The 25,434-nt window shown below is 40.4% G+C and overlaps 1 protein-coding gene across 12 annotated transcripts in view; it reads right to left on the bottom strand.

The window, feature by feature from the left end:
* Positions 1-25,434, bottom strand: part of LOC121090458 (protein SOGA3) — a 57,557-nt gene that overhangs the window by 19,579 nt on the left and 12,544 nt on the right. For 3 of the 12 annotated variants that reach the window (XM_040599026.1, XM_040599032.1, XM_040599024.1), the window contains exons 1-2: positions 6,868-7,081; positions 17-123 (exon numbers count right to left, since the gene is read on the bottom strand). Coding sequence is in view for 5 of the 12 variants with exons in the window: in XM_040599027.1 (XP_040454961.1) it covers positions 7,094-7,204; positions 7,574-7,588; positions 8,459-9,634; positions 10,269-10,340 (1,374 nt within the window). In the remaining 7 variants the exon portion in view is untranslated. Of the gene's footprint in view, positions 1-15; positions 4,763-6,867; positions 7,205-7,573; positions 7,589-8,458; positions 9,635-10,268; positions 10,341-25,434 lie in introns of those variants that run through there. The other 9 variants (XM_040599022.1, XM_040599025.1, XM_040599027.1 and 6 more) reach the window with 8 other exon arrangements.

Here is a 25,434-nt window from a genome sequence, read left to right as displayed (position 1 = left end):
TAAACTGTAACCATACCTTTCATGGAATAAGAAATCCTTTGCAAGTTTTTCAGTCCATTTCTAAACAGCAGTGAAAGCAATGAAATGCATAGCTAGCTGGGATCCAGTTTTGCAAATCTTGATCTTTAAAAGAAATAAGAAAGCTAAGCAAGAGACAACCTTTCAACTGGGGCAGCATTTGAAACTCTCTTCGAATAACTCCGCAACTTTTGCAAACTGAAAAACAGTTCCGTTCAGCATCATCCCAGCAGCTGGCTTCCATGTGACGTCAGTGCACGGAGGATGGTTTTAAAGCCATCTCTTCCAACCCCCAGCTCTGTAACTTTATATCTCCTCATATTTTGTGTAAACAACTCCAAGTCCAGGACATTTTTAGGTTTTATAGTGCAGTCCAGTCTTTAAAGCTTGCCAAAACAGCCAGTGTTAATATTAAAGCTATGACAATAGGCAATTTTAGGTTTCTTTTATTAGCGTCCATATTGTAAAGGAAGATTCTTTGCTGCCTTCCAGACCTAGTTTTCAGGGTTATATTCTTCAGTATGATCATTTTGAGCTTTGCAACTTAATCCTCATAAATTGTTTTGTAAAGGGAGTTTGTTTAAAGCAGCAGTTTTGTTGGTTAACAGCTATCTTAAATAGCTAAAGGCAAACGACTCCTCCCTAAAATCTTTTTCTGTACTCTAAATATGCTATCACTTATGAAGCGCAGAATTATTGGGCACTGTATAATCCTACTGTCTTGCATTCTGGGACGGGTGATAACGGTTTCTTTGGGATATTCCCAAATATTTCTGCTACTTTATAAAGTTTCTGGATCAGATTCTCCAGTCTGTTAAGATACTTTGTGTCTTAGCAAAGCAAAGCAAAGCAAAGCACTTTAGAGTGGATGGAGAGCCTCCTTTGTGCAGGGAAACTCATACCTGGCATAAGGCTAGCAAGGAAGGTCCAAACCCAAGTTGGTCTGGATTTAAAGCACTGGGAGTGCCCGTAGCAAGTATTGGCATGGGGTGAGAGAAGGGAGCTTACGTGACAGAAATGATCCAGCAAGTGAAAGTCCAGAGTACACCCTGAAGCCAGGATAGCAAAATTTAGCTGCTCCCCCTGCTGAGCTGCAGCCATGAGGAGCTCTGCATCTCTGCCCACCACAGTAACCCTCCCCTTGCACTATGTGTTAAATTGCTTTCATTTAGCACACTGAGAGGGACTCTCAGCAGAAGCTTCACGTACATACCACTGCCCTGCTGGGTACGTGTGCCTGGATGTGTCTGTGAACAGTGATTTAGAGCACTCATAGTCAAGAAAATTCACATTTCAGGGAACACTTGTCCACACCTGTACCTGAGGAAGGGCCACAAAGTACTTGGACAAACTCTGCTATCAGATGGGCATCTTCAAATGCACTAAGCAGGAATGATGTATATTTTTGTGGGCAAGCAGCTGATGACAAGAGGATCAATGGGACGAAGAACATGATATGAAGATTCACACATGCTTTGCTTACTCAGCACTCTCCTCTTTAAAACAATTGGGTTTTATGTGATAAAATCCATGCACAGCATAAAGATTTTAGCTCTGGGTGCATTTTATAGTAAATACCAAAGCAGGTTTCAGGGAAAATACATTTTTTTGCCTTATATGGTCTAACTGTAAGTCTCAGTGGATACATTACTGGGGTGGTTATTCTGCTCCCATGTAACATAAATAATGGGAATTGGGCTATTTGTGAAAATTTCAATGATCTAAAAATTGAACAAAGATGCCCAAGTACACGACTGAATGTCCCTGAAGAAAATCCCAGCCTCTAAACTCTAAAGATTTAAAAATAAAGCAACAGTGTGACTTTCTTTTGGGAGGTTACATCCCAACATGTGAGCTGACGTGGCTGGGAGCAAAGCCTGAGTGCCCAGGAGCAGAACTGACCCCACAGCTGGGGGTTGGATGCCACAGTGGTGCCTCCTCTCCAAAGCCAGCGCAGCTGCGCTGCTGCTAATGAAGACAGACTCTAAAGACCTATGTTTTTTTACTCTTATCCATCAGCACAGGCTATATTATTCTTGTGTCTTTAATGTTGCTAACTCAATGCCCCTCATCTTGTTATGTAAACTCTTTGAAGTAAAACAAAGTAAAATTAAAGAAAACAATGGACTAAATTTAAGGGATGAGTTTTTACGCAGTCAAAATCTTACTTTTCTGCTAATGTAAGGAATCAAAAATGTGTGAGACTGAGGGGCTCATTAGGAGAGAAGAATGGGACCCCACTCTTAGGTCAAAAGGCCATGTTAAACTCATTCTAATATGGGAAAGGCAGAGAAAAAATGAGACAAAGAAAGCATAAAGAGAGCTCTAAAAACCTGGGGTCATTGTTCCAGACACCCTTAAGTGTAGCAGTAGGAAAAAAAAGTTATCCATCAGAGACTGTTCCTCCTCCAACAGTAGCAGACAAAGCAGCAAATGTGGCTTTCTAGCCTCTGGCCCAGGCAAAATAAACAGGAAGGCTATTGTAGGTTTACTACATCTGACACACTGCTTCCACAGGCAAAGTGTACTTTGTCCATACCTGGTATCAGCTCTGCTTGTGTCAAAAGTCAGCACCTCAACAAGAAAGGCGCAAGGGCATTTTAAACAAGCCCTCCACTGACTCTCTCTTCATCATGCAAGACTGAAGACAAAGGAGTATAAGTTTCAGCATGGGCTACAATCTGATTATACACTCAGGGTAGTGTGTATTCTGGTTAATAGTCTGTGCTCAAGACCATATTAGAGCATCTTCAGTTCTGCTGTACTAGCTTGGTTGTGGCACAACCATTTTGCTGTGCCCACAGAAATCTGGTAACAAAAAGGAAGAACAGCACTGCCGCCCCTGTAATCAACCAAACCACAACATCAGATTCCTGAATGATGTACACCTTGATAATCCTGGCAAATACATCTCAGAGGCGGATATATAAATTGAGAAACGGGCAGAAGGCAATACAAATTCTGCCTCCTCTTACTATTGTGCGCTTCTGCAATAGTATATAACTTAGTGGAGAAACAGAGTCAACAAAGTGTTATGTCATGTCACTTCTCCAAGGTTACATTGGAAATCGGTGGCAGATACTTTAGATGTTTACTTTAAATAGAGCCACTGTAATTTTCCCCATAGGCAACTGCATGGGTAATGGCAAAAGTTGAGTTTGAATATCACTTCCCCTGGCATTAAATCAGAGACAGAAATGTAAGCCAATGGGAATTATGTCCCTGATACTGATGCCTTTAGAAGTCTCCTACTCACCTATCAAATTCTGGGGTGATTAAGGGGAAGGGCATCTAATATCCTAAAGCTCTGCTTGTTTTTGTAAACAACTCCCAAAGTTCATTTGCAGTTCATCTCTTTTTATAACACATATTTAGACAGCCATGTTTTTGGCAATTTTCTATTTTCCGACTGCCAGGCATATTTCTGCACTGTAGCACCTGCTCTATTCTAGTTTTGATTCTGAAACACTGGTGACACATGTCAGCAGACACTTATTCTATCTCTAACTGGAGCTTCAGGCATGGATATGTTTAGTAGAAAGATTTATCTCTGATCCTAGAGAAGGTGATCATTCTAGTATCGTGGGAATTGTTCTGTAACGGTAAAGAAAATATTTGTAGAGGTATTTTGTCAGGGCATTCAGAGCCAACTCTATACAGGTAGGAAATTTTGTTGGATGTGTCTGGTTGCATTAAATGAAAAAATGCATCTATTTTTCTAAATTACATAGAAATTCATTGGACTTACTGCCGATTTACACAAGCGTCAATATGTCAGAATTAGATCTATAGATGCAAGATCTGTTCTTTCTGAAAGAACATGGAATGAATTCCTTGGGAACACAGGAAACAAACTTAAACTTTCAGAGAAATGTGAAATTAAGGCAATCTTGGTGTTCAAATTCAATGACATTTTTGCCAGAATATTAATATTACCCCAGAATATTCCAAAATGGGAACTGTGAATCTGCTATCAGTATAACAGAGATTGGAACTGATAAGTAACCTGGCATATCCATCTTGTTGCCACGTAAAAGCAAAATATTGTATTTTTCATATTATCGTTCTTCAGAATTACAAGCTATGTGGCAGACAGAATCTAGTGAATCAGCTGTGTTCTGTCTGTGTCTGCCCTGCCCGACTCCCATGCACTCCTGACAGAGGATGGGGACATGTTCAGCTGCATTTACTCACACACCTGTGAGGTGGACTTTGCCCACCAGGCCAGTAACTGAGTAGGGAGAATGTGCTTCCTTTCTTGCCAAATATTGCATTTCTTTGTGAGACCAAGCTATTTCAATTTAGCAAGGCATGGAAATCTAATTTCTTTGGCTAAAGGTTATCTTTTGGCTATGGATAGATGTCACTTTTGATTTTGCTAGCTTTCTCAGCAGCTTTTAAAATAGTGAAAAATGGAAGGCTGTGAACTTCTCTGCAATATCTGGTGCCAAACAGATAAGCAGCTCCAATCACTCCCTTTCATGTCCCCAAATGCAAGACATGAAAAACACATCTCATTTCTCACTGAGCTTTCTCTGTACTGAGGTTTGCAGGGGTCCTCACCATTCTCCTTGCTCATCACAGATTCAGAGACTGTGGGAAGCTTCTAAAATGATTTTGTACACTTCAGTATCCTTTAATTTCAGATCATAGCCTGTGTAATAACTCCCTAAATGTCCCAAAAGGTCTCAGCTTTGGTTTGCTTTGTTGATGCTCGACAGAATCAGGATGAGGAAACCTCCAGCTATATGCAAGAAAAAACAGAGAGTAATCAATGGGGTTATAATTTCCAGTCCTGTGCAGAGGTTGGCTCCACCTTTTGTCTCAAGAGGTTCATCCACACCTTTTCTGATTTTTAAGCTCCAAATCTTTGCCAGCTACTTCCAAGATGTATTCAATGTATGAATTCAGTGTTACTGATACAGTAACTGTTACTATACTGTTACTGATACACACAGTGTAAATCAAACCCTCTCTACTTATCTTTACTACATACAAGGCTGAGAAAGGTATAAACAAGTGTGGGTTAAGATCTGAAAGCCCAGAACTTCAGATTAGATTTACTTACGATTTTTTCTCTGTTATGGGATTGAGCCAATAACATTTAAGAAAATGCAAATGATCTTTTCTTCCCCCAAGGGAGACAATAAAACAGAAAGAAACTCAAAAAGTCAGTCTCGTACTAAGATTTGAAATGACAGGTTTAAGCCTTGAATTATTATACTATTAATGTCTAAAATGCAAATCCATGGAAGAAAAAAAAAGAATTTCTCTAGCAGGTGCTGAAAAATTTCTTACAACAGTTGCCAAGAGAAAAGCAGCAAAAGGGCCTTTTCCCAGTGATTTGAGAATTGTCTTTATAGTTACAGAAATTCACTGTGAAGGGATTATATGTTTGACCATATCTTGCCATAATAGTTCCTAACATATGGAACTTAACTTTTAGGCAACTGAGTGTCAATTAGAGCAGCTTAGAAACTCCTCAGTATTACTTTGGGCCTGACTTTCTCCTTAATCAGGACACCAAGGCTATCTACTAATCTCAAATATATTGGTTATCATTTCCTTTAGACATATCTTGCTAGCTACAAAATAAGTATAGATGACAACATCCCCTGGTAGGAAGAAGTATTTGGATTAAATGAAGGTTAAGTGATTTAATTTATCAAGGTTACTACACCTGCAGAGTTTGCTGAGAGGAAGCCAGAAAAATAAGGTTTAATACTAAATGTTGTGAGTTTACTATTTTTTTCATCCTCATGAAATAAATTTTATTGCCCAACCTTTACTTCCCTCTGAGGTGTTTCTCTCAAAACAGAATGTATTACTACATTTTTTTATCATGGTACCTGCACAAAAAATGTCATTAATACACTTATTTGTAAATTATCACCTTTGGAATATTCACATTTGTGAGACTCAGTGATTTCAGCATGGGTTGAATAAAACAGAAAAGAAAACTGAGCTCCATTGGGCATTTCAGATGAGTTTTTCATAGTGAGAGATCTACTGTTTGTAGGAGCTGCCTATGTTCAGTGTGATAGAAAGATCTTGAGTCGCCTGTGTCCTCAGTGCATCCTCTAGTAGGCATGACAGGAATATTCAGCGACTATTGATGCACACCTATGGACACAAGCTTCCCTCACCTACGGTCACTCACTACCAACGGCATGGTTAGACAGGGGTCACTCAGCAAGCCAAGAGTCATTCAAAACTCATTCTGAAATCTGAAGAGAGAATCCAGAGCCCTGGTGGCTACAGACTGGAAGATGTTATCTAATAAACTTGGTTGTTAAGAAAAGATATTTGACATCAGACAAGGTGACTAGCATCACTCTCTTAAATTCAAGTCAGAACGCAGCATGGCCATTTTTCCAGAGCACAGAAAGAATCCAGCCAGCCTACATCTCTCAGAAGACTCCTTGCCTACGCTGATACCTCCTCCTTGTACACCTCATTCCCAGGGGCTCCAGCTTCTGGCCCACATTTCCAGATATAGTGCTCTATATACCAACCATTCTGATTTTGTCCCCTCCATGGTGTCTAATCCACATAATACAGTGCTGAAAAGCATTATCATTACAATCATGCAAAATATATACAAGCTGCGACATACAATTGCAGAAGACAAATTGAATGTGGTTATAGTATTCCTATGTGGCTAGAACACATTCTTTTTCTGGGAGTGGGAAGAGGAAAGGAACATACTCCTCACACCCACTCTGCATAATTCTGCTTTGCTTCTGATTTAGTGCAAATTAATGAATAGTAAATCGGTTCCAGTCACTCGGGAAATTTTTCTTCAAAAATGATAAAACCAGACAAAGTGAAAAATAGTTCTCTGCTTACCTGGAAGAACATGGTGAGTGGGTTTTCTATTCAACCGGTTGGCTTTTTGGTATGCTTTTTGCAGGTTTTTTTGGTTTTGTTTTGGTTTTGGCAAACAAGTAGTCTTCAGTGTTTTTACAGCAGTGGCTATTACAGAAACTATGTCTCTTGCACTTCTTATCTTGGAGGGTGGACAAAATAAACAAACTGAAAATAATACTACAATGAACAGTAAATGATGAATGGCTTACAGTACAAAAAACAGTGTAAAAAGGAAGACAAGTTTAAATATTGTTGTGTAGGAAAGAGATGAAAATAATACAAGGATGAGAATAAGTAAAATGATAGGCTGGAACATCTGGGAAAGTAAATACAAAGACAAAGAGAACAGTCAATTAATGGAATAGCAAGTCCAAAGTTTCAACAAAATAAATAGTGAATCAGACTATGCTTGTGGAGGGACCAAAAGCCCACCTCCCATTGACTTCAGTAGGAGTTCTGCATGATCAAGCCCTGAAATGTCCAATTTAACTACCATTGTTATTTGTTTAGAGAAAATACTAATTAGTTTGCTTTAAATTTGTACACACCTATGCAGTACTCTGCCTTTAAGCTAATGGGAGCTCTACAAGCCCAGAGCTTTGCTAGATCAGAAAGTGAGCATGCTAAATGTTTCTGTTTGATTGCATGCAATACACGTATAGTAATTGATTAGCTTTAAACTCACTGCGTCTGTGACTTTCTGATACAAGGAAACAAAAGACTAATTAGTCAGCATAGGAATAAGAAATAATAGATTTCAGCTTCACCTGGCAACTACTTTGACTGTAAACCAGCAGGACAGCATAAAGTAAAGTAACACAGCAAAAGACTTACTAAAACATTGGATAATACCACAAGCAATAACAAGATTTGCCAGCTTTAGGATTGCATGGTAAGATAACAGTAGGTAGTTTCCATTTTTCATGGCAAAAGATCTTGAGTCAGCAAGGAATTTGCTCCCCAAAACCCCTCTGGAACAATTCTGCATAAAAATGGACTACACAAAAGATGCTAGTCACTGCTGCACGTAAGCAGTGACCCATAAGCCTTCAACAAGATACAATCAATTACAGCAATTCCAATATTCACACTACTCTCTGTGTGTGTGGCTCTGTGATTGCATAAAGTAGATTTGCATGTTTTATTTTTCTATGTGGTTTGACATATTCTCTATAATTTCAATAAGATTTTCTTTCTATTCATTTAACAGGAACCCAACCACTATGAAAACAATTGTGTTCATTTATGTGCCAAAAATGCTGCACCGCCTTTACTGGTGATGAAGGCACAACTCTGGCAAATGCAGGTACAAAGCCAGAAAGAAGTAAAATCTTCCACCTCCTAGACCATAATACTTTCAATTTCCAGGAGACCAGACTTACTCACTGTTCACAAACAGCCCCATTGGTAGAACAAGTTTCATATGGCCAAAGGAGGATTTAAAATAATTTAAGAAATAATGATTTTTGTTCACTGTCTATAGAATTTTCATGTGCCATACATCAAATTTGAGGTTTAATTCACTTGGCAGAGCCTTTTTACCTGTAGGCCGTAATAAGTAAAAGTCTACCTGACTCACTGACAAAGGTTCATCTGCACTTCGATCGTCCGAAGACTTTGGAACTTCAAGTCTGTCGATGAAAGCCTGGAGCTCTTTCCTGAAGGCCTTCATCTGTGCGTTGATCCGGTAAAGAAGCTCATGCTCACGTATTCTGCTCCCATCATCTTCCTCATCCATCAGTCCAAAGAGGTCTCCATTAGCTACATAAATTCTTGCCTCTGTTATGATAGTGCTCGTGTCAGAAATTAAGCGATCTATTGTCTTGCCCAGCCGCTCAGCTTCAGAGCGAATGTCCTTCATCTGCTGCCTGTCAGTGAAGCTTTTCTGCCACCCAGATGGCGTTGGATAAAAAGACCTCGTGGGTGTCAGGCACCGAATGTTGCGTACCTCTTCAGAGTCGCTTTCCCCACCGATGGGGCCTTCCCTTTTGCGGTGAGGGGGGCGGGAATCATCATCACTCTCTTTTTTCCCTGCATCACTTTCTGCATCACTGTCTCTGGGACTGCCACGGATCCCAAGATGAGAGGCCAGGTCATAGCGTTGCATGTTGGACATTAAGACTCTGTTCTCATACTGGAGTTGCATGACTTTGCCACTCAGCTCGTTGATCTGCATTCGTGCAGCTTTTAGCTCCTCCTGTAATGCTTCTGTCTTGGCATTGTCATGGTGCCTAGAGCTCTCATGGGCCCCAGATTTGTACTTGTATTTGTTCAGTTCAGCTGTTACACGCTTGTTTTGTTCTTCCAAATCGGCTAGATTTCTCCTCAGCAATTCTGTTTCATCTTCTACTAGCTGCAAATGCTGTCGTAATTCTGACAGGGATTCACTCTGCTCTCCCAGGAGTGGGTTAGCAGTCCCTGAGAAATCATCGCCTCTTAAATCATCAAGCTCTGCTTTCAGTCCTCTGTTTTCTACTTCTAGCTCCACTATTTTCCTCCCGAGAATATTAGCTTCCTCCTCCACAAGTCTCAATCGAAGCTTGAGTTCAGCTTCTCTTGTGGTAGGTGGCCCACCTGCTTCACCTTTTGGCAAGGGACTATCCAAATCTCCATAAAACGACCTGTATTTTTGCAGCTCATGTTCAAATCTGTCTTTCTCTTTATCGATTTTAGCCATTTTCTTCCTCATCAAGGCTGCTTCTTCTTTGACAAACTGTAGCTGACATTTCAGGTCTTCATTGTCCTCCTTAGAAAAAGCAAAAAGTAAAATTTGAAGAAACTTGATGTAAAACAGGAGACCTCCAGTGGATGGTCTTAAATTGCAAGATTAACAATCACAGGTACATAGCTTTAGATGCTAAGAGATTTTCCTGCAATCATTTTTTCACTGATCAATAAATGAAAGAGAGAGAGAAATGCTTAAAAGAGGGGGGAAAAACTATTTTTCTTGTGACTAAATTTTGCACAGTCCCCAGAAAATACATTGTGGAGGGGCATGGGGCTTGTAAAAAAATCCTTACCTTTTCTAGGTTTGCAATGCTGTAATAGACCTTACAGTATTCAAAAATCCTGAGGTCAGCAATCAAAGCGCCTATAAGCTTGTTTCACTGGTGCTCCCATTTACTTATTTTGCCTAAAATATAGGATGCACAAAAGCTGGTGGGTTCTATTGCAGCACCAGCAGTTTTTTAGGTGGTCCTTGACATAGTGTTGTCTGATGGCAGATGTGGGGTAAGAGCTCTCTGTTTTAAAGCATAGAGAAAAACAAAGTGCAAAGCAAACAAGAAGGCAAAGTGCGAATCTACAAATCATGTACATCATTTCCATAGCGTCCCTGAAGCCTCCACATGAGAATCCAAGCTACAGTCACTGCAACATACCTCTGTTGGTGTCTGCTGTGACTTTTTTTCTGATTTTGGCAGGTCTTTGCTCCCTCTTCTTTTCAGTGATTGCTGCAGCAACAAGATGAGATGCACTGAATATTTCACTGAAGAGGTATATAAGTCATATTTCATTCATTTTAAGACACAGCAAGTCAAATGCAAATATAAAGGCAATTAATTTCTTGTAATCCTTGAGAAACCAAATACAGAGGGGAGACACAGCTGCCCAAAAGTGACACAGCAATGCTATACAAGTATTCATTTAACCAGTCTGTTACCTTTTTTATTCAACACATTTTGAGACTAGTGCATACTGAATGTTTAACACATGATACGAGAGGTAAGAAAGCAGGTATCCCAAGCAGCAACTTACAGATAGGAAAGCTGAGGCAAGCAGCTTGCTCATTTGATATTAACCCTAATGAGGCAAGGCACTTAGAGATGCATCTAGCCAGACACGTAGCTTTAGCCTTCATGGTAGGCAAGCTACATGAAGCAGTGTCACTGAGATCCCACCAGCTGACGTGAGCGTACATCGACAAGCACACCTTTCTCTGTGTCCCACCCACAGGCTTCAAGCTCACTGTGTTTTGTGGTCACACCTCTGCAGGTACACGCTGTAGATAAACTCTGAACAGACAAACTCAAACATAGATCTGGTCGCTAGGTTTCTTCTGTTTTCAGAACATATTCAAGTAAATAGAATTTAAAACTGCTTGGACTACAAAGTCCTCCTAGTGTGAAACAAAGCATATTAGCTTAAGAACAGCACCACACAAACACATGTATGAACCACCATATAAGCAAGCTTCCTTGGTTTCTTCTCCTCTGCTACATAGCCCAAGCAAGCAGAAAAGAAACTCCTGCTTTTAGAGCAGGATGCACTGGGACTGAAGCCTATTACCATAAGCAGGAAAAATCTCATAATTACTAACAGTACAAAGTTTATTCGCGGGCAAGCGGTAGCCGTGGAGAACAACTGCAACTATCCCACTGTCAACACTCAACACAGATCATCAAGAAAACAGCAGGAGAGAGGAAAGTGAGTGAGAGAATACATTAATGCATAACATCCCACTTGCAGCTGTTCCCAGTTTTTATGTTCCCCAGGTAAAATGTAGTGGTAGAAGCAACACCATCTCCCTCTGAGATTATTCTCTGGTAGAAGGATCTTTTGTGCCACTGAGAAACATGCATCTCCCTGCACCAGCCAGGGGATTATCCACTGCATCTAAAAGCCATCCAGTTCCATACAGTGGGAGTTAAAATATGTTGATTATCCTCAAGGACCAGAGTACAGTGGGTGAGTATGCTGTACACAATAATCCTGTGCACTATTCGCCTGCTGGTACCAATTGGTCTCTTGTGCAGATCACCCCCATAACAAATACTATGCTCCTGGACTGCTCATTCCAAAGGAAAAGTTAACACCATAGAAATGACTCACATATGAATCTGAGGAAACACAAGAGATGATTTCTCAGGTGGCTTTTTGCTCAAATCTACTATAGAGTTATGCAAGAATAAAGAAAAACGATTCAGGTTCAGAATCAGAATTAAAATTCACAGATGGGTCCACCAAGAGCCAAAATGAAAATTTTTATGTCTTGCAGAAACATTGAATGCTCTCAGTAGACAAAACAATAAAACAAATCAAAGATGATTAGCTGTGATAACTAGATAGCTGTGAATCACAGGTTTATAAAAGAATCCAGAAAAGACACAAAAAATATTTAAAGGGAAAAAGTAAGTTAATTCAACTATAAAGACAACAACTTCAGGATCCATTCTATAAACAAACAATATTATTCTTCTCCAGGGTCACCCATCAGTTATCCTATTGCAGAAATAGTATATGCATGTGGAGGTTTATTTGTTGTTTTTCTTTTTGAATTGGCAAATTTATAAAGCATTAAACTTTCAGAGGAGCAGCTTCCTCCTCTGTATTACCATTAATTATACCACTATGTATTACCACTCTGAAAAAAACCTTTTCAAATCAGTTAGCACTGCAACCTTCTCTTTGCTCCAGTATTCTGCCAATACCACCCACAGATAAAATAACTAAGGGACAGTTAATCTGTGTTTCTGCTTGACTATCTAAATGCCTTCTATTCACCCCGCCAAGCTCAGCATCTCTTCAGATATAATGAGGTTCTGAAACGTTGAGCTGCAACTTCCTGTTTACCCTAAAACTTGGAATAAGATACAAGACATATGAAAAACTCTCCCAGGACACAAGTATTTTTCTAAGTTTGACATAAAGCAAAACATCTCGTTTTTTCCTTTCTACTTTCTGTGTACCTTTTGGTAGTCAGCATAGCAACATTTTAATTACAACAGTAGTTGTGGCTATGCAATGACTAGGCACTACTTTCTGTTCTGCTCTATACAAATTACAACAAACCATTCATGGAGCTTGTATTACTCAACAATGAAATGATGGTGTTTAGCAACAAAATTTTATAGCAGAAAGCAATGAAGAACATGCATAATTCAATTTGCAGGATGTTTTGGGTAAGTGGATTAGGCCCAGCTGGAATTGGTATGATCTCTTTTCTTGTGAAAAACACCATGAGATGATTTCTGATCACTAGAGGTTAAGAACTCACTTGCTCATCTCGGCTGACAGATGACATCTGCAAAATCACAGTGTCCCATAACAACACGTTAGGGCACCGAGGCAATACTTACACTGAACAAAGAATGCCACATATCAAGCAATATATCTGCCTATAAATAATAAATTTTTGAGTTTTTTCCAGAGGTACATTTCACAATTTACAGTGGCTACTCTTTCTATCATTTCTCTCAAGCCTTGTACTAGTCCACTCTTCCAATCCAATTTTCATCATCGAATAATTTATTGCTGCTAATGAAAATAAACTCATCAAAGCAAAATGCAAAAAGAAAAAAAAAATCATATGGCAAAAACACAAATAGCAACCCAGACTCCTGCAAGTGGATCTTCATATGATCTCTGTGATTGGACGCTATTAAAACTATCTGCATGTTGCTTGTTTTGACAGTCTAACAAATGTTAGACAGAGTGAGTTATTCAGCCACCTTCATATATAAAACTTGTTTGTTCAAAAATTTTTGTGTTAGATGACCTTTTAGTATAATTGACGGCTTGCTGATCCTTTCCCCATGTCACAAGGTACCGTAAAGCATACTATAGTGCCACTAAGAGTCACCTCTGCTGTTTTCACAACTGTAGCAGAAAAATCCCTCAAATTCTAGAATTGGTTTTGAGAGTTTGTTCTGAAGGATAATTTGGGGGCTCAGATAATTTTTCTTCCATACAATCTTAAAACTCATAACCAGTTCACTTAGTTTAATGATTATGAGTTAAAAAAAGACAAATGTAAAGTAAGAAACGTAAGACTGCTTTTGCATTATCTGATCAGCAATGCTTACCAGACAGTGTTACAGTTTTAATAACCTTGAACCAAGTTACCCATCTGCAGAAGAAAGAATAAGCAAAAAAATGCACATGACACTGTTTCTACAATGGGGAGTTTGTTAAACTGCTCAAGTACTAATGAAATATTTCAACAGCACTGGGAATAATAAGACCAGCAACTGGGGCATGTATCATTATGTTGTGTAATCTCTGCTTACCTCTGAAAGTCTAGGAGGTAAAACTGGGTTTGACCTCACTATTCTAGCATTCACTGTAGCCAGCACACGTGGGGCTGCATGTGTGTTCTGGCAATGCTGAGAAGTCTAGATAAGACAACAGATAACATTCATATTATATGCACACTAGATCACATGCAACGGGCAATTCTGTAGAGATGCTAAGCAGCATCATTCTCCAGTGACTTTCACTGGAGTTTATCCAATGTCTTGCTGGAGATGCTAAGCACTTCTTAAGACCAGATGGTATAATCCTTCTCTTGCCAGCCCTAAACTGCAAGCCAAATGTATAGTCCTAACATCACCTGGGATGCTCAGTGCTTCTCAAGTGTAAAAAGACCTGAAATCTACTCTGAGAGTAGCACAATACAGAAATAATAGCATCACACTCCATTTTACAGCTTTCTTACTCACTGAATTCAAATTCTCCCTACCTGATCCAAAGCTACAAAATCTCTCAGCAATTAATAAAGAAGCCCTAAGCAAAACTTATCAAGATTTTTTCAAGACACTTAGGTTTGATTATTTCAAGCCTGAGCTGGGGTTATATCATTTAAAAATCAATGTAGACAACCACAAGAGGAATTCCTGACATGTAAAGGGATTGATTCGTGGCTGCACCAGAGCCCCCATAAGAGCCCTTATCCCTCCTCACACAGTAGGCTAAGGCAAAGGGTGTGCAGCTTCTTTAATCTCCACAGCTGTAACTGAATCTTCTCACCTGCACACAACTGTGCTGTAGTTACTGTTAGCTGCCTCCCAACTACTGTGACAGGTCTGCAGAGCTTTAAAAAATCAGAGCAAACCTAACACCATCTTTATAGTCTTGAAAAATCGCTATATATTGAACAACTCTGGGGTTGCATAAACTTGTCTCTGTCTGGCACAGAGTGACTATGACAAGGGATATGGAATTTTGCCCTAAGACTCTTTGCATTTTTTCCCTTCAGTCAATACAGTTGGCAGCTCATGGAGCTGGATCAAAACAGACACAACACAGATTTTTTTTTGTTTACTGCCACCAACTCAAATTCAATGTATTAAACTATGTAGTAAAAACTCAATGGACACTATCCATGCTGGCAAATTGAAAATGCATATTCTTCTAAAAAAAAACTTCTTAAAAATATCTCTCTTATTATGCAGCTCAGTCAGTGCAATTTGCCAGTAACCAACTCAAGACACTGTCATTGTCTGTCACTGGCACAAGTATATAGAGTGATACACTTTACTCCCTTTACTCCTCCCACCCCACTTCGTGGGATGGAGGAGTCCTCAGTATTTCATTGTTCTGATTTCTTGCAAAATTAAAGCAGAAAACAAAAAGCAGGGGATAAGTGAAACACAAAGAAGCACAGCACCCCTATGCATGAAGCAAACACCAAGCATATCCCTACCAGCTCTAGCAATGCTTTCTTCATATTAAAACTGGCATATTTGAAAATAACTACTGAGGAATGATACAGAATTAAAGCAAACTTTACTACTTCACCATGGAGAGAAAAATAGTTCTTATGGAGTCTTTTGAATGTCTTCATATTGTAGAAGAGAAAAGAGGAGCTACCCTCCAATATTTGTATTATTTCGTTTGCATTTATTTAGGAGTTACTTCAGTTACCATTTTCAGATTCTTTACCATTATCCATTTGCCAATTAAAGGAGGGAAAAAAATAAAAGGAGAGAAAAAGATGCACAATATTTGTACTTTACCTATAGAAACCTTTTGCATTTTGAACCAAAACCACATTGCTAGAGCAGATAATAACTATGTGATATAATCAGGTAAAAGCATTCTTTGCAATGCACAAAATGAAGCAGCACATTTATGCTTCCTTTACATTTGCTTCCATTTTTTTCTTATTTGAAAAAAGTCCTGAGCAGTAGAAGATGAAAGCTGCCTTTTCAAAGTTCTCCATATGGCCTGGTTGAATAGCTGGCCAAATCTGGATACTTTGCTTTCTGTGATTATACACTCCTTCATCCACCAAGACATCATAAAATAGTGGAAGCAACTTCTTTAAAGAGGATGAGTTTCCTGCCATTTGAACCTTTCAAAAGACAGAAGAGCTAGACATGCTTAGCTCCCCAGCACTATCCAGCTAGGTTTACAGATGCAGAAATCACAGTCAGCTTACACTCAGCTCCCTAATCCTGAAATGCAAAAGCAAATCTCAGAACACCATGAACATTTTGGAGTGAAAATGCAGGAATAAGGTGTTTTGTTGCATACTAACATTAGTTAAACCAATTTCCTAGGGCATCCTAAGTTGCTGTTTATTTGTCAGCTCAGCTATTTGTCTTTTTTGGGAGAAGACAGTCTTTTTGTCAGGGTGTGCACAAAGCCTAGTATAACACACTGTCCAAGCCCTTATCTGGGACCATCAGTATGACAGACAGTATGTCAACATAGTTCAAAACACCACCACATAACAACAGCAATAATCACAGACACAGACATGGATATAGCAATTATGAACTAAATTCATAGCAGATTTTGCCAAATATATAAGTTTTTTCTCACACCTATTATCACATGCAGAGATTTTCATTCCTCTTAGAAGAGATTCCAAATAAATTTTCTTGAGAACAGAGAAGTGCAAGCAACCAGATAAGGTTCATTGTCTTGGTTACAAAAATGCCTTTATATAAACCAAAGCATAGTACCCATATCCCAACAACAAAGGTTAGCCTGAAAATAGAAAGTAATAAGAAGGAACATAAGAATGATTCATATCTTAGAGTGCACCTCTACACTGCTCAACGGAAATTTATTCAAAGCCAGTTCTGCAAAGTTGTGGGCTGATCACACATGTACATTTATGTTCAAGATCATTTCATCGTGAACAGTTGTATTAAAGGCACAGACACCTCTTAAGAGTCCCTCACCTGGCTTCACAGGTAGGATGGCATCAAGAACATGCACATCTGTGTAGGTTTGTAGGCACACAGCAGAGAAAGGAACTTTGCAGCTCGCCCTATGAGACTGCACCTCTGACAACAGCTCCAGTTACAGGGACATCTCACCAAAACATCAGATTTTAGAGTTCATTTGAGAGGATGCAAAAATTTAGGATGAATTAATGTAGGAAAAGATCTGAAATCTGCCTCAGTCTAGAAGCCTGAGCAGTGAGCAGGTTTACAGTTAACGGGAGAAAGAATCCATCTCACATGTCAGCAATCACCACTTTGTCCTCTGACTACAAGGAATGGTTGCCTGTTACTTTTCATCTCTTCTTTTGTCTGTGTTGACTTGGGAAGGTTCTATTGTAAAGCTAGCTGTTTGTAAATTGGCTGGAAAATATTTTCTGTAATATAACATATGGGGAAGTTTCAAAGGTGTTTGGGAACTTAGGTTATTGAAAACAGAGGACCAGAATCTGCAGTGCTCTGAAGTTATGCCAGTGTGATCCTGCCCCAAATTAAATCGAAGTTTTAATCTAAACTTTATTGAACAGCTTATGTGAAGAAGGTGCTCTGGAAAAATAAACCACGAAAGTTAGAAGCTAAAATGGAAGGAAGACATTCTAGCAGTTTGGACATTTACCTTTCTCACTCTGGCACTAGCCTGCTCTCCCATGAGCCTGCAGCCAGTGCTTTTCCTGGTACTTCAACTATGCAAAGATGGAGATGAAGGGAAGCAGAATATTGCAGCGCTAACAGGAACAAAGAGTCCAGCAGCTTCACTGACTACAAAAGGCTCAGAAGACCTATGACTGATCCCTCTTCCTTATCCTCCGAAATGATGACTCTTCCCTCTAAATGAAACTTGCTCAGGTTCTTAAGGGAAATGCTTATTCCCAGCAAGGGAAGGGGCTGCAGCTCTCAGGCTGATTTAAAACCTTCATGCAGAGATTGACTTAAGACTGTTATTTAAAGGTTCCCTTTGCTAGAAATGTGAAAATCTCATTCTGAAATGAAGTCTACGGTCTTCAGGTCGTTATAAATACTTGGTTACTGGAATGCATTTTTAACTAGCTATTATGAACAAACATCCCACTCTTCAGCATTTATCATAAATGTCACTGAACCAGCAAATCACCTGCAAATTAATGCTACATCAGTCCTAATGGGGCTATGCATGCATCAGTTCTTGGTCCTACACTAATTGACATATCTTGCTGCTGCTGCCTGGAAAAAACATAAAATAATATTGGATAAAGATTGCAGACAGAGTAAAGGTAGGAGAAATGTTAAACACTGAAAAGGATAGCCGTTGCTACAAACCTTGGTGCAATCAAATAATATCTGTTTTGATATGACTAAATATGAAGATACACATGTAAAAAACAAGGAGCAAAAGCTATGCTAAGACAACAGGAAAACAGCCTAGAGAATAGAGAAAAATGTCTTTAAAAGCCACATCTCTAAAAAAAGACTACAGGATCATAGAGAATAATGTCTGTCCATGTGTAATTTTGTGACCAAAAAGCTTAATTTATTCCTAGGATGCAGACGTCAAAACTGAGGTTCACTGTGCAATATCTAGAAAGGGATGTGCCTCTGCATGGAGTCAAACCACCCCCAGACAAGTGGAATGAAACAATTCCAAGTAGTGCCCATCTTTCTCCTTTGAGGGAGGTCAAATTTCTAACTTAGGTTAAATGCTTAAGTTTTAGATAGCTAAATGATATCAACCCTAAGCATGCAGATATTTTAAAAAAAAAAAAAAAAACCAACAAAAAACCAACACACCATGACAGTATTAATGATGGACTCTTGAATGTAGCATGGTAATAACATACATTTCCTGGCTGATAACTAGTTTTCAGGAAATTCAGATGAGAAGAGAGGTGCAAATTTTTAACTGTTCCTAGGGCAGTTCAGGAAAAGTTGGGGTGGACTGTTCTTAGCTGTCGATTTTTAACACAAGCCAGCACTCTTTTCTGAAAAGTAGACATAAGTTAAATAAAATAGCTAGGGGTGGTTTACAGCCCATGTTATTCAGGAGGCCAGACTGGTTGATTGTTTTGTTCTGGCCTCGTAATTTCTGAATGCATGAAACCTGGCCAACATACAGGAACTCTGCAACAATACTAGAAGCACACCACAAGAAAAATGAACCTTTGAGTGTATCTATATGTACTGTCAAGGCAATGTTCCAGTTCAAAACTCTTTCTGGGGCACTGTTACTGGTGCTTCTAATTAATCATTTAATCAAAAATCTAAACTGCTAGCATCTGTAAAAATTAAAATGGTTCAGCCAAGACTGTAATATAAAACACTCTATGTAATTAGGCCAGTTGGATGTCATCTTCAGTCATGCTTTACAGGGATGTAGAAGCCTCTCATGACAAGCAACGCTGATGGAAACAGATGCATGGCAAATACCAAATACCTTCTAAGTACTCATCTGTGACCTAAGCAAAGAACTTACTTATTATCCTAACCTGGATTCATTGCTGAGATAGCCAAAGTCAATTAACCCAATCATACAACTAGGATCAGACAAAGCAGAACAGGTCTCATTCTACACATCTTGATATATGCTGTTGTTAATACAAGCAATGGGGAGAAAAAATTACATAGTATGTCAAAACATCTCAGCAGAAACAAGCACTTCAGAAAAGCGCACATGCACATTTAAAGGTTAATCCACTGCCCTTTACTTCAATATATGAAATGCCGTGCTTGGAACTCTTAACTATGGAGTGTTATCAAAACCTGAATCTGCTAAAATGCCAGGGGTGGGGAACATTTCTTGATAATATGAACACTGCAGTAATTGAAAAATAAATCTCCAGCTTGTAGTGGAAAAAACATCAAAAGCCAGGTGCTCTTGTTCCTAGCTAGCATTATTGATTCCACACAATTCAGAAGAGCAGCTGGGCTGACCCCAGCATCCAGCACACCCTATAACAGGGAGAACACCCAGGTAAGTGATTAATCTCTATGTAATATGCAGTAGTATAGACATAGAATATGGCTATATATGTGTGTAAATAAGAGGGTCTGAAAGACGAAGGTGGCTCAAAATGTGCCATTCTGCTCTCTGCAGTGTAGCATATATACTTCAGAGAAGCTCAGAGGTAGAGCACAACCAGCACACTGGTAGTCAATGAAGAATCAGCCAGCTGCCTTGCACAATCATGTACAGTCTCTACTCCTGTCCACACTAGCCACAGAAGCCATTTGTTGGGCAGTAATCCCCACCACTGTATCTTGTATAATACTTTGTTGTGCTTTGTTTTTTGTACATTACTCCCCTTACTTCATGCGAGTATTTGCCTGATGGAGGTTTAGTACTTTGCACACAGACACACAAACATGTACAGCTATATTGCACTGAACACAACACCCTGCTTGATAGCAGGTACCTACCTCTGACCTCCTGTTCACTCACTGTATTTTGCCTGAGAAGAAAAACAGCTTGGACAGACCCTGAACCCTCCCTGTTTAACAGAAATAACCTGGAAACCGTTTCATTTTTACCCTTCCAAAAGTGACCTTGTCTAACCCCTGTATGCTCTGCTGCAAAATGAGAAATTAGATTCTACTTGCTATTAACAAGTACAGATCAGTTGAGCCTTAAAGGGACCTCTGGAGATCTAGCCCCCTGCTCAGAGCTGAGTCAACTTTGTGAATCCATGCTGGCTTTTTTTTTTTTCCCAATCACATGCTTCATTTGACTTATGATAGCCCCCAGGAGGATTCATTCCAAAACTTTCCCAGGGACTGAAGTAAGACCAATGGGCCTACAATTTCCTGGATCCTCCTTTAACCCCTTTTTGTAGATGGGGGTGACATTAGCCTTCTTCCAGTCTTCTGGGACTTTTCATGGTTGTTGGTGACTAATTGATGCCTCCTGTTTAACAGCAGGCTGATATTTTTCTTCTGTTTCTGCTTGTTGTTTACATACCTGAAGAACACTCTTGTAGTTTTTGACATCTATGGCTAATTTCAATTCAAGCTGAGCTTTTGCTTTTCTAACTACAACTTTGCACACCCTGGCAATGCCCTTGTAGTTCTCCATGGGTATTCATCTGCTTTTCCATCTCTGCTATGTTCTCTTCTGGCTTTGAGCAGACTCAGAAGCTCATAGCTAAATCAAGGGGGTCTCCTGCTCCACCTACTTCCCTTACCTTTAAAGGGGACGAAATGTTTCTGTGCTTTGAGGAAAGTATTCTTGAAAAACCTCCCAGTACTTGCTAGCTCCTTTATCCTTCACAGATGCCTCCCACAGAACCCCAACTGAGCTCTGAGTGAGCTGAAGTTTGCTTTTCTGAAATCTAAACCCTTTGTCAAAGTAGTAACCTTTGGTATGCTCTGCAGGATCCCAAACTCCAAAATATTGTAATCACTGCAGCCAAGGCTATCACTAACCAAGGTATGACAACACAAGTTTTCTTTGTTTGTGAGTAGCAATTCCTGTAGTGCCTCACTCCTGGTTGGCACATCTAACATTTGTATGAGGCAGCAGTTCTCTACACATTCCAAGAACTTGGTGGATGACATGAACATGTCATGTTCATGTGAGCTACTGTATTGTTCTTCCAACAAACGTCTTGGTAGTTTAAGTTACCTGTAAGAACTAGGGTTTGTTTGTTGACCCAATGCTTGTTGAAGTGACCCAAGTATTGCTTCATTGGCCTCGTTGTCTTGTTTTGGACATTGGTAGCAGATGCCTTCTGTAAGATACCCTTTGGACATGACCCCTCTGAACTTCACCCAAGAGGCATTTGATAGGGCTTCCACATTTGCTGTAGTTGAAATCTCTGCAGTCAAAGTTCTCCTTAAAATAGAGTGCAACTCCTTCTCTTCCTTGCCTGTTTTTACAAATAGCCATTCATGGCAATCCTACAGTCATGTGATTTGTCTGACCATGTTTCAGTTATTCATATGACATCATAACTCTCCCACTGGGCATGGAGCTCCAGTTCCTCCTGTTTTTTCCCCCAGATTGTGTGTATCAGTATACACACACTTGGGGAGATTGGTTTTCTGGTTCTCATCTTGGGAGCCAGCTAAGGAACATTTGTCACTGCTCTGGTTGGCCTGACTAATGCATTAGCCTATTTATGCACATTGATAAGATTCACACATACACACACACACAGAGCAGGCTCTTCTCCTGCCAGGGCCTTGAAGGCATCCACAGGCCTTACTTAGTGACCCTGACCAGCATCACCTGGGGCCTCCCCACACACCCTGCCCATGGGCCCAGGAGCCCCATTTCAGCTCAGCCCAGGGGGCTTCAGGTCATGCTTGAGCTATGTGAGAGGAGTACTGGTCTCCAGCTCACTCCAATTGTTCCTGTGCCCAGCTACGGACTCTGTTGATCCACATGTGGACTGGCTTCCCAGCTTTACCTCAGACCTGCCACATCACCGTGAACCTGCCTGACAATCTGGACTCTTGTTTGAACCAGACCATGATCTCTGGGTCTGCCCTGCTCGTCCTGCTGGGGTACTGCAGGGCTGGGCCTGGGCTGGCAGCACCCCTGCCCTGCCAGCTGTGTTATCCCCCAGAACTCCCCATCCCACAGGAAGCAGCCAGCCCTGGTGGCTTCCCAATGTCTCCAGGCTGAACAGCCCCAGCTCTCTCAGCCCCACCTCATTTGACACATGATCTAATCCCTTAATCACCTTCACAGCCCTTGCTCCAGTATGTCCACGTCTGTCTTGCACTGAGGAGCCCAGCACTCCGGGTGTGGTGTCACCAGTGTTGAGTAGAGGGAAAGGATCACCTCCCTTGTTCAGGTCAGTAACCAAGATGTTAAACACAATCAGCCAAGTGTTGACCCCTGGGGTCCTATCAGAAGCCTGTGTGTATTAATAGGCCTTCATTACCCTAATGAGCTTCACCAGGGGTTTAAGCCTACAGCCCTGCACATGGAGCCAGCTCAACCTAACCTCCGATATGGGCACTGAGTTCCTGCCTGAAATATGTTGGAGCTGTATCCAGCTGTCATAGCTGGGCATGGCCATGGATCCTCTTGATCTTAACCCTCATCTGTGGCCTGACTGCATGGTTTGACCTTCCACTTGCCTCATCACTTGCCTCATGATCACTAGACCTGTGGATTGACTTCCCAGCTTAATCTCAGACCTGCCTCAACACCACAAACCTGTCAGATGATCTGGACTCTTGGTTGATCCCAGCTGCTGTCCCCAGGCTCCTTCTGGTCACTTTGCCCAGGTACTGCTGAAATGTGCCCTGGCTGGTGGGGCCCCTGCCCTATGGGCTGTGTTACTGTGCTTGGCTCCCAGCTCCGAGTCCTTCAGAGCAGCTGGCCCTTGCTGTTCCCTGACAGGTACACCACTAGTCACCAGCCTCCAGATGGACTTTGCACTGCTGGTCACAACTGTTTGAACTGGTAGTTCATCAGCTGGTTTTCAGTCTACCTTGCTGTCCAGTTATTTAACCCAGACTTCATCAGCTTGTCTCTGAGAATGTTATGAAAGAAGTTCCCTGCACCATTCCCCAGTGTGCACACGTTTTCCCTTGTCTTCATTTTACTACTGATATATCTGTACAAGCCCTTCTTGTTGCCCTTTAACATCTCTCACCAGATTCAGTTCTGAGTGGGTCCTCACTTTTCTAACCCCATCCCTGTATGTTCTGACAGTGTCTCTACACTCCTCTAGGATCAACTTCACTTGATTTCCTGCACACTGGGATGGACCATTCAAAAATGCACAATGCTGCAACCTATAGACCTACCACACTGCATAATCTTTTAAGCACACTGGAGACAAACACTTTTTTTTTTTTTTTTTTTTTTGGGGGGGGGGGGGCTGGGGCTGGAGCAGGGAAAGATGGCTTAAGCAACAGCTTTGAAAGAAAAGGACCAAGATTTACAGCCCAATCAAATGCCCAGAGTATCTTGTGCATCCTACTGTTTTCCATTAGTATACTAGTTTATCAAGCAGTATCATCTCCCCTTGAGGAACTACTTATTAATCATGTATAGCAGCACATAAAGAATCTATACTTGCTTCACTTGGCTTTTCTGATTCTGTATGTACTGGGTACTTTATGTTAGCTTAGCTTCTCAGAACCATCATCCCGAAAAAGAAATGAGTAATATATTGAAAAATAAATATAGCAATTTCTGTGATAGTTTTGTTGCATATGGCTCTGTTGTCTATGTTCCCATTTGAGGTCTTGCCAGTCTCTTTCACCTGCCTTTACACTGGAAAATGCACTGAGGTGACTCCCTGAGGGCCCATGGAGTGCTCCAGAACAGCCATCTGTGCTATGACATGACATGGTTTTCCTTCCTCACACTGGCAGCTGAGTTCAGCAAAACACAGGACAGCGATTACCTCCATGGTGCTACTTTCTGCTTACTCTCCTAAAGCCAGGACAAACTACCTAGGGCTGTGTGGCTCTGCCAAAGAGCCATCAGGAATACCAGCACCTGAAAGACTCATTGGGAAATTCTATGTGCAGAATAGCTAATAAATCTACCAGGCTACAGCATGGTCTGTTTTTTTCAACTGTAGACTTGCTAGCAACACCAGAGAACATAAACACAGAAAATTGTTTCATGTGGGGTTGCTGAAGAGCTCAGCTTAAGACTATGAGAAAGACAGCCCTGAAGGCAGCAGAGAGCACATGAACAAGAGAAAAAAATCTTTCCTTTCAATCAGAAGCAAGCTCAGCTTTGACCTGTATCAGCACATTGCAAATGCTGTTTTTTCCAGATGTTCCTTTGATGGGACAAGTCCACTTAAGCAGTGGACTGAACACAGTGGTATAAGGGACAGAAATTATGTGTTACTATTATTCATCAAAGCCTTGGTGAGACTTCCAAGAAGATTATGACATTTGGTGTATATTGATTCCATACGAAAACATGCATCTACACCTCTTGTTCAGCACTTAGAAAATGTCACTGTTCTGCCTCCATAAAGCCTTCCAGCTGATAGAAAGCAATTTTTCAAACTCATCTGGATTTCCTCTAAATCTGGAGAATCCCAGCCCACCTTTATATTCCCATTCATGCTTTTGTAGCAATACAAAGATGTCAAAATTGTCCTCTCTATCCTGCAATCTTTCTTTAAGAAACTAAGCAAATCATGCAGTGTCTTACCAAAAAATGCCAGAGACCTGCCAAAAATTACCAAATGGGCATAAATAAAATTATAGTTGGAATTTAAAAAGCAGAATATATTATTTGAAAAAACTTAAGCAAAAGAACAAAAGAACCAGTGTGGATTATGTACGGTCTATGGATACAACTGTGACAGGTAGCATGACAGCTATCAAAAAGCCAGCTAAAACAGGGAGCTCATTTGTACACTTCTAAGTTATCTGGCTACTTTTTCTTTCATTTGAGCAGGTACCACTGTATCTAAATTATGTATATGGACACTTGAATGTCAATTTGAGTAAAGAAATACCGAAATCGGGAAGTGCAAAAATAAAAACTTGTCTTCCATGATTGAGGACCATTACAGAGTTCTAAAAACTTTGTCTTTTCCTAGAAAATAAGTAAACTTCTCAGACTTACCAACAGCACTGCCAACAAATGGTTAGGAGATGACTGAATATAAGCCAAGCAATACTGGATTTCCCA

The sequence above is a fragment of the Falco naumanni genome, chromosome 6 (genome assembly GCF_017639655.2).
Source record: "Falco naumanni isolate bFalNau1 chromosome 6, bFalNau1.pat, whole genome shotgun sequence".
NCBI lineage: Eukaryota > Metazoa > Chordata > Aves > Falconiformes > Falconidae > Falco > Falco naumanni.
This window is presented reverse-complemented; position numbering and strand designations above follow the sequence as displayed.